The 12,567-nt window shown below is 37.7% G+C and overlaps 1 protein-coding gene across 16 annotated transcripts in view; it reads left to right on the top strand.

Annotated features, from left to right (window-relative positions):
* EYA1 (EYA transcriptional coactivator and phosphatase 1) overlaps positions 1-12,567 on the top strand; it is a 162,570-nt gene that overhangs the window by 100,759 nt on the left and 49,244 nt on the right. For 12 of the 16 annotated variants that reach the window (XM_068672081.1, XM_068672076.1, XM_068672072.1 and 9 more), the window contains 3 exons: positions 64-201; positions 6,739-6,821; positions 7,240-7,426. In XM_068672081.1, the coding sequence (XP_068528182.1) occupies positions 64-201; positions 6,739-6,821; positions 7,240-7,426 (408 nt within the window). The remainder of the gene's footprint in view (positions 1-63; positions 202-6,738; positions 6,822-7,239; positions 7,427-12,567) is intronic. The other 4 variants (XM_068672079.1, XM_068672074.1, XM_068672078.1 and 1 more) reach the window with 1 other exon arrangement.

Here is a 12,567-nt window from a genome sequence, read left to right as displayed (position 1 = left end):
AATTTTATTTTCCATCCCTGTTTGAATATGAACAAATAGATTTGCTGTCACTAACTGATTTAGGTGCATTGTGGGCAGGCATCAAGACAGAAGGTGGATTGGCACAGTCACAGTCACCTGGACAGACAGGATTTCTAAGCTACGGTGCCAGCTTTAGCACACCTCAACCTGGACAGGCTCCCTATAGCTACCAGATGCAAGGTCTGTATATATAGATGTTACCATTAATTAGATGCAGTTAATGCTGCATTTTGTTTTGCTTTTTTTTTTTTTTTTTCCCTTATTTCTTTACATTCCTGGGATAAAAATGAAAGTTTGCTTGAGCACTTACCTCTGATGTTATTTCAGTTGGAGCTGAAATGATGATTGCCTTTGCTGAGAGCAGCGATGGGCCAGCTCTCAGCAGTTTGGAAGATCCCTCACTTAGTGACTTCATTAATTCTTACATAGTGAAGTGTTGTAGTGTTACTACAGTAAAAATGTTATCTCCAAATAGCAATAGTTGAAGTAATAGTGAATGTGACGAAGTGAGTCCTGGAAAACGTGTCAGGATTATGAATTTAGGAAGTGCCAAATATAATTTGACACCTGAGTGTATTTGGGGAGGGAAAAGAAGATAAAAATACCTACTGCAGCTGTGGAGGTAGCTAAGTAATGATTGAAGTCTGTTTCTTTGAAGTCTATTTAAAAGCTGTAAGTCTTTGTATGTGTGAGCTATTATTATCAATTATATTTTGTAGCTCTACTTGCCTGTTTAGTCTACTTAATATCTCTCCAACCTGTTCCTCTGATTCATTTTCCCCCTTCTGTACTGGGAAGCCCCTGGGTGTGCCTGGTTCTGAATTTTCACCATGTTGAGAGATATTTAAGAAATATTTTTTTAAATACAAGTAGCTATTTTTGGAAGTTTTCTCCCCTAAATTTGATGGTTGAAATTAGCTGCATTGCAGATTTTAGCATTGCTGAAATAAGCAATTTGTAGAGCACTCACAGAGTTGGACCATGTTTTTTAAGTCCAGCAACTCTATTGTTGTGCACCATTCAAACTGCCTGCTGTCATATTAGCACTCTCTGAAATGATTTGACATAGAAGTGCATTCAAAGGCAGAGTAAATGAGGTTTTGCTTTTGTACCATGGTTTTAAGGGTGTACTGATCTAGTCCTTCACTTGGACACAAGAGAGGGTTTTGTTTTGATTTGTTTTGTTTTTGTTTTTAAGTCCTCTTTTGAACTGTGTGTTGAGTAGCTCAGTGGGGCAGAAGTGACCATCTGACATCTGAAGTATTTCTTACTTGTAGTGTGCTCTGTCAAGGAAAAGGAAGGTGGAGTAAGACCAGCATGCTAACTTTTCTCTACACACCAGTTAGGGGTGAACTTCTACTCATTTGAGTAAATATATCCATAACTAGTTCACAAGTTTTGCTTCCTGCAGATAGCCACAGCATTTTAAAACAAAACAAAACACCAGTCTGTAAGAGACCTCAAGGTACTTGACAGCAGCTATGAGGAACTCCTGGATAGTCATTCAAGCTTTTAAGGAACTGATAATTCATGGCAATACAGATATTGAATAATCATGTCTGTGTTCCCTATAATATTTGTTGCAGTAGTGCCTTCCTGCCACAGTTATGTATTGGGACCCTGTTATGCTAACCTTATATAGAAAAATGAAAAAATAGTCCCCATATAAGTCAGAGGCTAATGTAAAACACTCAGGCTAGCAGGGCATAATGTAACAATAAAGCTGACACTGCTTAGGCAAAATAAATAGTCATCACCACATATTGGTTATCTAACAACTCTAAAGGTTTATTTTGTAAGATACAGAGCAGAGAGATGTCAATAAAAAGGGATTTTAGGGAGGATAATGAAGTGGTTTTGCAGATGTCTACAGGAAGCTCATTTGCTGGAGGAAGGAAAGGGGGAGCAGCATAGAATAATGTGAGGGAGTGCTTGTTGGAAAATCTTAAGAGTAAGCAGTGAATTCTGGCACTAGTAAAGCAAAGCTAGGATTTAGTGAATTGACTAGTTAAGAGATCTGTCATAGGTGTTTCTTTGCTTTATGCAGCATGCGAGATGTGTTTAAGAACATAATTGTCAAGGCCATGAAAGGGTGGCAGTTGTCAAGAGACTGAACAGTAAGATGTTGGAAAGCATTTCAGCTATACAGATTGAAACGCCAGGATCTAAAAATATTCTGCAAAAGAAATGTATTAAAGATGACCTTCTTTTTGAAGCTCTAAAGGGAGGAGGGACACAGGCATTGATTTTGTGATAGTATTGTTCCCAGGGTTGAGGGAGGAGGTGGTCTGAGTCTGGGTCCTTCTCCAGCCATGCTGTTCTTGGGCTGAGAACTGCACTTAGATAGAGAACTGCAACAGATAGCCAGGTGTTTGATTTGGGCAGAAGATACACAGGTAGCAGTGTGAGAGCCTGGAGTCCTTGTGGTGCATGTATCAGTTCTGTCATGCTCATGAACGGTAACCACAGTGTATGGACAGGAAAAAACTAGTCTCCTGCAGAAACCTTGCAGAGCGTAAGAATGGAAATGAGAATGTTTCCAATGAAATATTGGTAGAGTTATTACAAGCTAAGGAAGAAAACAATCTCATTGCTAACCAGGTTTTTCTTGCTGCTAAATGTTGACAGTATATTTATACTACATATTTGAATATATGTTTTTAATGGTTTTATATTTTTAATGGTTTCACTAGTCTGACTGTTGTATTTCAAATGACTTAATTCTTCCTTTTGATTGACCAGATGTTAAAAGTAAACAGGAGCTTTTGTTTCCCTTTCCTGGTTTAATTTTGGAAGAAGAAACCATTCATAGTTTTGACTATTATTTAGGGATACGATTGATTCTCTTGACAGAAGACTAGGGTAGTGCTACTGCTGTTTGGTTGTTTGTGCAGAAACCTCCAGAGAGTGAAATGAGTTTATTCTCCCTTTCCCTCAAGCAGTGTACGGGCAGGCAGCAGCCTCAGCCTTGTCATAGTCTGCCATAGCCGTTCCTCATCTCCTGCGTGTGGCTGCTGAGCTGCTAAATGAAGATAATGGATCCCACAACCTCCTTCATAAACAAGTGTTACATGCCAGTGCACTTGGGGCCCTGCTGGCACCCTTGTCTGCAACAAATGGGATTTCCTAGAGGCCTAGCAACTGCTCAGTTTATATTCCCTGATTGGGGTTACCTTGCATTGAAAAGCTTTGGAGGTATTCTAGCTCTTCTCCCTGAGGTGAATGTCTCTCTGAAACACCAGAACATGGCATCGCGGTGCGTGTGCAGTCAATTAAACCCAGTGCTTTTCCTGACCCTGCTAAAATTACAGCATGATTAGTCACTAAACAATAGCAGAGGGAGAGGCTGCCAACTTCTGAAAATGATGAGGAAAATCACTGTGTACAACTCCTTGCTGAAGTTATTCTGGTAATTGGATTTTTGTTTGTTGGGAATTTATTATCCCTGTAATGGGGGGTGAGGAGAGGAGAGGATGGGAAGAGCACCTACACAGTTTTGCTTGCCTGTCTCTGCTCCTGCCCTTGCTTTAATGAGTTTGTTCCCTAAGCTTTTTTTCATATAAGTTGCTTCATAGATGTTGAAAGACCACTTACATGACTAATGACTGTGGGAATGGGCTGCTGTTCCTGTATTGGCATGGTTACAAAGATTGCTCAGTGAGGATAAATGAAGTGGGGAAGCGTTGGGGGAAAAAGCCAAGGAGAGGGCTCCATTTGCAACTGTCTTCTTGAGTATCCCCTTTGTTGTGATAAAAACGTAACTTTTACTGTGCACTGGGGTAGCCTACTGCTGGAAGGGTGCTAAACCTGTGATGAACACCAAAATTGTTTTAGTTACAATGACTGTGATGTTTCAGAATATACTAACCAACTGGCTTGGGAATTCATCCTTAAAAACTAAATGTTAAGGTAATCGGTTATTATTATACAGTATAAAAATATTGTGCTGAATGGCCAAGCAGTTACTAGGACAACAAGGGGGAGTTTGCCAAAGATTTTTAAACACTGTAAGCAAATGGAAGAAACCTTGAGCTTAAATAGCCCATCTGGCCGTCCTCAGCTTTCCCAAGAGAGCTGCGCTAAACTTCTGCCACATATATTGTGCCCTGATGATAGACGTAGCCCATGGCAAGGAGACTGAGCTAGGAAAGCAAATGGGCTTCTGTGGAAAATACACAGGGGAGGACTGCATCCTGCCCATGGTGGCAGCGCGGGGGCGAGGCCTGCTCCGAGAGCTGCCGCGATGGGCCCAGCAGGGCCCGGCAGCCTTCCGATGCTGGCTGGGCTTCCCAGCTTTCATGTGGGCTCTTGCTCTTTGCCAAATAGACCTTTGACCTGCAGTTGACAGCTTTTATCACGTTTTAAAGCTGCGTAGTTGGCCAACTTGCCGCAGTAAATCTTGTGCATTTTGTGGTTCTTATTTTTGTGTTTGTTCAGCTAATGCAGAGACAGCAGCTCTATGCCACGCTGCATCTGGTTATTCAAAAAACAAATGGCAAAATCTTTTTTTAAAAAAGATTTTAAAAGCAACTTTAGGCCAGTAGTTCTGGGTGGCCCACAGAGCCGTTTCTGCAAAACCTGCTTCGTGTTTGTTACGGTCTAGGAGACCCCCACCCCTCCTCCATAGGAGCCAGTGCTGACCATAAGATGAAAGGGAGAGATCTGTGTGTTAGTATGTGTGTGTCTTTGTCTGAGGGCAGAGATGCTGACTGCCATGTAATTACTTTTCTCATTTGCTCTTGCAAATTATTTGCCAAACGTTCTGTGGAAAGATAATGTATTCATTCAAGAAAAGGTTTGTGGGTTGTAGTTGTGTTTTTTTCTTCCTTATGACTGTGAGAGGCATTTCATATCTTTTCAGAATGGTTCAAACCACGCACCTATAAAACTGGTGTTTGGATGTATTACTGCATCAGTCAGAAATAACTGCAGAAATAAAAGAGACACAGTAACTTACATTCTTCCAGCCAAAGCACTCTTAGAAATAAAATAGCATTTCAAAGTTTTGCAATTTAAAATATTTTTCAGCTGTATTTTGGCTCTGGGTTTTGTTATAATAAAAAATAACATCTGTTTTCCAATTTTAAATTAAATTTAAAACAACATGTTTTTCTCATTAGTACTGTTTATCTGTACTATCTGCTAAACTTGGATGTCAACTCTTCTGCTGAAGTAATCTGATTTTAGTTCACAGGATTAGTAGCATCTATCAACAACCACAGAGCTTTAGTGCTAATAGCAAATACAAGAAAAATGTTTACAGTCATTATCACACATTAAGTTTAAACTTCATTTTTTCACTCTTACTGCTGTCGGACATACTTCACATCTCTTACTCTGAGGCTTAAGTGGTGTGCTTTTTTAGTAACTTTTGCAATTGAAGCATTTAAATATTTTTCCTTCTGACATGTCATAGCTAGGAAACTTTTTTTTTTTTTTTTTGGTTTGTTTAAAAAACTTATATAGCTCGCAAATGCCCTATAGGGGCTGTGCTAAGGATGCAGTCCTGCCTGCATTCTTTGCTGTTTGGATTTGCAAGAACTGTCACTTTTCCCAATGAGTTGTGTAAGATGTGGTTGTTGAGTTGTGTTGGGCACACCAGAATATTGGTGAATCTGTAACACCTGGCCCCCTGTTGGCTTTCATCCTTCCTTGCCTCTTTTGCTCATCTGCATCTTTTTCTTCCAAGATCTCAGTGTACCTCTGTGCTAAGCAGGTTTCAGCGGCAAGGAAGGCTGCAAACAGCTCGTGTGCTTTGATGCGAGTTCCTTGCTCACTGGTGCTCTCCTGCTGTATGAGTTCAATAGGTTGCCTCATTACAGACTTTCTGGTGGCTTACAGAGCTTCACCCTGTGCATCCATATGTCTCAGCTGGTGGCTGTGTCAATCCTGGGTTATAACCAGCAAGGGCAAAACAGCTGAAAGGGGGTTGCTGCCCTTTTAGTGGAACGGCTTCTCAGGTTAGATATTAAACAAGAGACCCATCTGTCTATTTTTGGTGGCTCATGAGGGGGATGTGAGAGGAGAGGGAGATGAAGGCAGTAATTCAGTCTCTGGGCTAAATTCAATCTTCAGTCTCTCTTCTAAGAGAGGTACTTTTTTCCCTTGTGTCATGCCTGATAGACTCTACCCAAAAAAGTAGTTTTACGGCCCAAGGCTGTCTATGATCAATTAGTGAATCCTAATGGCTTCACAGGAAGGCTAAGCATTTTTGAAAAGGGTGTTATGGCTTTTTTTTATTATTATTATTGTTTCATCGAGGCACTGAGGTTCAGGGATAAGAGACCAAAGATAAGAGGACAATGCTTGAAGGCAGTAGGAGAAACGGAGCCCATGGGTTCAGTGAGGGGAGATAGCATCTCTCAGGACAATGCTCAAAGTTACTGTTTGACAAAAAAAATGAAAGGGAAGAAACCGTGATTGCTATCTGATCCTAGGTGTCTGCAGATTCCTGTCTAACTTTCAAGTTTCTGTCAAAGCAGGGCATTTTTTTGTTTGTTTGTTTGTTTGTTTTTTGTTATTCAATAATGAAACATGGGGTATAGGAACAATGAATTATCACTTTCCCTGTATTAACATACTGCAGAGCCGATGACAACCAGATCGTTCAGCATATGGGAAATATTACAAATATGCCATATCCTTATGATATAATCGCATGATGGAAGTTATTCTCTGATACTGTGTTTTAGTAATTCACATAATTTTTCATTTCAGGCAGCAGTTTTACAACATCATCAGGAATATATGCGGGAAATAATTCACTCACAAATTCTACTGGATTTAATAGTTCACAGCAGGTAAATTTGTACATATGACTGGAGGAAACTTTGACAAACTTAGAATTCTCATCCACTGAAAAAACGTAGCTCTTAAATAGCTTTCTGGAAAGCTATTTTCTCAAGTTAAATTAATGTTTATAAATGTTTTTCTTCAAAATGTCAACTTACAGTAATAGAACTAGTTATCAGGGTTTGATGTCCTTATTCACACATCTTCACTAGTTTGTCTAATAAGCTATTTGTATGAGAAGACATACTAAATTATTTGTAATTTAGATATAGTTTTACTGCTTTGCAGTTTTAGGTCCTATAGCATCCAGTCTAGGAAGCATACGTGCTGAAAGCCTGACATGTGTTTGTAGTTATATTTTGGAATTTATTCTAAAAAGTAGCAAAACTTTGATAGACTATTCAGTTGCGTATTTTTGTCTTGCAGGAATATCCCTCTTATCCCAGTTTTGGCCAGGGTCAATATGCACAGTATTATAATAGCTCACCGTATCCCTCGCATTACATGACAAACAGCAACACCAGCCCGACAACACCCTCCACAAATGCAACATACCAGCTACAAGAACCACCATCTGGCATCACCAGTCAAGCGGTTACAGATCCTGCAGCAGGTAATTACACGGATTTTATGGTCCCTATGAGGCACATTTTTGTAAGTTGAAAGGGGGTTGAATTGGATTTTTTTTTTCTGTATAGTCGTAGTCGGCTTTTTTTTGTTGTTGTTGTTATTATTTCTTAATCCTCAGCCTGTGACACATCTTGCACAGATTCTAACAGAACACAGACTAAAGAGAAATGGGGATCAGTAAAAGTTTAAGGCTTTTACAAAACACAAGTTTTTATATCTATTTGTAAAATGTTTGTGTTAAAAAATTTCAGGATATAGGAAAGACTTTACACTAAACCAGAACCTGCTGCTTTTAAGCTCTGTATTCATTAAGATAAAATCCTTTGATTTTCCCAAAGACTGAAATTGAGAGGCCTTCAGACCACAGCCTGAGTGTCCACTTGAAAGGGAGCTTTTGTATTTTTCACTTTCAGAGGACATAATAATGCTTGTAATAGGTAGTTGAAATTGCACAAGTGTTTCCATTTTAAGTAAAGATTTTCAGTGGCTTGTCCCTTTTCCCAGTTGTTTTACCTTTCTTGACAGAATTTGGCAGTCCTTTACTGGTGGAGGCATTTTTCGAACATGTATGCCAAACTGCTCCAGCTGTTTTTGGAAATGAGGGGTGAAAAATACTTTTCCCATTATTTAAAAAAAAATAAAAATACATTTTTTAACAGTTCAAGCACGTCAGTAGTTAGTAGATGGCAGTAGTTTCAAATCTGTTGCAGAGAAGATCTAAGTTTGCAGATGTATTTCTCAGTAATGTGGTGTGTTTCTCAGCTGTGGAAAAGCACCTATGATTTGGCAATGCTACCAAGAGCTTTTATTTTGGAGGTTTTGTTGGGAATATTGTTTTCAGTTTTCTTGATCTACTTTATAAGACCAGTCTTGCATGTGCAATGTCAGCTTCGATATAATTTCCTTGTGCACTGTTGTTTTTCTGTATGGGCGTGTATGTGAAGAAAATGTATGCAGTGTTGTGCCTTTTCTCACATTTTCTGAAAATAAGTAGGGAAGAAAATACAGTTGGGGCACACAAGATCCCACATGTGTGCATCAATGTATTTGAGAAGGGAATCTTTTTAAGTATATGAAAGCATATTGGTGTCTGTAGCTTTCAAATATACAGATGTATAGTGGAATCTGCATAATGATTCTGGTTTTCACTTTGCTTTTAAGTATTTAGATTTGTTTTCTTGTGGTTTTATTTGTTGTTTTCTTTTTTTTTTTTCTTTTTAATTTGGAAGCAATACATTTTTCTTACCTTGAAAAATAAACATGATTAAGCTTTAGCTTTTATCAAGATACTTCTATTGAATCATTGCATTATCTGGGTTGGGGTTCTTGCAAGATCTTCAACTTTAAAAAACAAGCAAACAAACAAACAAAAAACTATCTGATATTTCCTAAAAGCAGATATGTATGGAGAGAGGAGGTGTAAGCTCAAATTTAGTGGTTTAGTCAAAGTCTTTCTATTAGTTTTCTGTGCTCCATACTCCTAGACAGGATTTTTCTACCACTTTCCTTTTTGAAAGGCTTTCTTTTCTGCCTCAGATCTGCTACATTGCTTTTAAGGAGGTTTTGTCTAAAAATTTGGCAGATGATGGGCTTTACGACGGATGTATCAAGCTTATGCTTCCACGTGCATTCATGGGGTGTCCTGTCACTGCTCTGCTTAGACATAGCCATTGCTTAGTCATGTGCACATCTACTCTGATATTGCTGGGAATGCCTTCTCTTTCCTTTTATATTACTGATGCAATAATTCCCAAAACAAAGTTCCTTCAAATGGTTTGCAAGTAACAAGTCTTAAAGTAACTGATTTCTCCATTTGCCTTTATGTATTTTGCTGAGGCATTTAAGTTACTCAGGGGAGAGACATCAGCACCTCTAGAGAAATATTTAAAGATTTGTTTAACTATAATCTTCATCCAGAGGCACCAAAGTCTCTCCAATGGTATGAGAGCAGTTTAGGGAGGCTGACTACCAGTGCTGGTTTCCTATGTTAAAATTAGGTAGGATCATTTCACTGCCTCACAAACCCTGAACCCTGGTAGAAGCAGCGACCAGTCAGTGTATCTAGTGTTGTGTCTCACATCTTCCCTTGGATAATATTAATTTTTACTTTCTTCTTGCTTAGGCTTATCACACAGCCTCTGCTGAGCTCATACAGAGTATGTCTGGGATTTAAAGCGACGAAGTGAAAGTGAAGAGGGAACAGCATGGGAGAAGGGAATTCTGGTTGAGTGGCCCAAGTGAAAGGCATATTAGAGAGAAAAAAAAAATCACAGAACAAATGAGCAAACTAACCAAATTTAATATAAATAAATAAATGAAATGGGCAAATATATTACAATTAGTCAGTTTTCTGTAGAATATTTTACATCTGGTCAAGTTGGACTGCTGCGTTTCTGCTGTGATTGGAGTGCCATATGTAAGGGATAGTAGGGAGCAGTGCAGAGCCATCATGTTAGGCTGCTATACCCCTTATTAGGATGGGCAGCAGCTGCTGAATTGCAGCTGTTCTTTGTGTATGTTGACAGCCCTAGACATCTTGTGTATTAAATATACATATATATGTAATCTGTACAGTTCTGAAATATGCCAGGACAAGCACAGAACAGCCTTCAGACTTCACAGAAGCAACAGAATCATTTGACAGACATAGGGGTTTCCCATGAATTTTTGCCAGTAAGTGAAACACAGTAGTTTGGTAACAAACAATGTGAAAAGAGAAATTATGAGCTCTAGACATTTTTAATAGAGTTTTGCAGACTCAGAAAGCACCGATATTTTGACTTAAAATGTATTTAATTCTTTGTTCAAATATAAAATAATCCTTTTATGGTTTTCCATAGTCCTTAGTTAAATATGTAGGTTTTTCTCATTCGATCCAGGACATCCAGGGATGCTTGCAAAAAAATAAGAGATTTGTCATGCTCGGTATTTCTTCTTTATCTTCCCTTTGTGGATCTGAAAAAATTCTTGTACATCAGTCACTAAACCTCTTGATTACACAAAGGTTGATAGTTCCTGTCTCTGTAAATCATACATATAAATTAATGTTATTTTATTGGGAACCTGGGAAAGCTGTAATTTTGCTAGTGAAATAATCAGAAAATTATTAAACAAAACAATAAAGCTTATTATGCTATTTAACATTTTTAATATATATTTCAGATTTCATTGGAAATTTTGTTTTAATTCAAAAGTAAGAATCTTTAAAGGTTTGTGGCTTTTTTCACTTGTAAAATTCTAACTTTCACTTTACAGTAGAAAATGCTTTTCATCAGAGTAACAGTAGAATATTAAGTTCATTCAGGGGGGAGTTTTAAATCCCTATGTGAAGAAATTATCCCAGGTATGAACATCAAATTGCTGGTTTTTCATTTGAGCTCTAGTACATAAGAGAAGTAATAATAACTGAAATTATAAAAATAGTAAAAGTACAAGTGAGCAATAATTCACTATCCCTTCCACTCCTCAAATTCATTAAAGTAGGTTCAGAGCAAACAAAAGGAAGTATTTCTTTGTCCTGCATATAGGTAAGCTGTGCAGCTCCTTCCTGCAGGATATTATTGATGTGAAAATTTTATGCTGGCTCAAGCATTGTCAATCTTAGAAAAGCTCAAAGATTAGACACAGATACCAACTTTGTTTCAAGAGATTCTTGACAGAAAAAAACGCCTGGAGACAGTGGATGAGGGCATGTGTCTGGCCTTTTTACATTTTCTTAACTGGATTCTTGATATTGAAATTTATCCTGGACTAGTATGCATTTTGCACCAATCCATGATGCCTGACCCAATGTTTTCAAATTTGTTTCCTCTCAAAAGAGGAATGACCAAAGAGGAATGTGTATTTATAACAGTTAATGTCAAAATTGGCTACTTTTTCTAAAGCTTTAATAATTTTCTCTTGCAGTATTTCAACTCCATCACCATAGCTGGTAACAGAAATTTCTTGACTTGTGCAAATTTTGGTTTAGAAATGCAGACAACAAATCTGATTTTATCCTTTTGTTTCATAAGAAGCTGTATTTATGATTTATTACATAATATTTCTTATTTCTCACTAAGAGAGGGCTGCACTGTTCTTTATATCTGATCTCTCAGTTTTCTTGGTTTCTGCAATATCTGCAATGTCTGTTTACAATATTACTGGAAGGTGGAAGGTGGAAGGTTTGGTTTGGTTTGGTTTGGTTTGGTTTGGTTTGGTTTGGATTTGTTTTGTTTTGTTTTGTTTTGTTTTGGTGTGTGGTGGTGTTTTTTGTTGTTATTGGTTTTGGTTTTGGTTTTGGAGGTGAGGGGGAGGAGGGAGAGAGGGATCCAGATTATTCATGTACTTCGCAATGCAGATTGAAAACCCCACAATTTCTTTGCTAACCAAAAATTGTTCTTAGCCATGGGTCACGATTTTGCTCTTAAGGGCCAAACTTCTTTTTCCTTGAACTTTATATCCCAAAAGAATATAGCGTATATAGTATTGTGAAAGGGAAAGCTACCTTTACAGTTTCTCCTAAGTTTCATAACAATAAATTAAAGATAAGAAAATGGAACAGAGCAAAGATACTTTACAAGCAACTTTTCACTACTATCTGTGCAGAAATATATAGTACTTATTCACTTATTACTGGTGTTCTATTTGCACTTTTTCATAAATAAAAGTAAAGAGTAAATCTGGAGTATATATTTACATAGGAAGGAAACAATGAAACTTCTGTAAAAACTGAAATGAGATTGGATACAGTAATAAATAGTAAAGTACAACACTGGTTTTGCTTTTCTGATATTGGTTGTTCTGTTTTTTACATTGACAATTTATAACTTTTAACTCTTGCATTGCATTCAACAGTATATAACCTGACTAATCATCACAATATAAAAACTTAATGCACCTTTCAGTATATATTTCTAATAGATAAATAGGATTTTTTTTTTTTTTTTTTGTAGGATTAAAAGTAATAATTATTTCAAATTATTTAAAACCATACATAATGACTAAGGAAGAAATTGAGAGAGGTACTACCTGCCCATTATAGGCGTCTTCAGCACTGTAAATTGAAGAGAAAGCTCCAGACCACTGCAGGGGTTGTTAAGACAGTTGTTGTTGCACATAGTCATACATAATGTCTACTGCTAT

Source organism: Anas acuta, chromosome 2, assembly GCF_963932015.1.
Source record: "Anas acuta chromosome 2, bAnaAcu1.1, whole genome shotgun sequence".
NCBI classification, from domain to species: Eukaryota; Metazoa; Chordata; class Aves; order Anseriformes; family Anatidae; genus Anas; species Anas acuta.
This window is presented reverse-complemented; position numbering and strand designations above follow the sequence as displayed.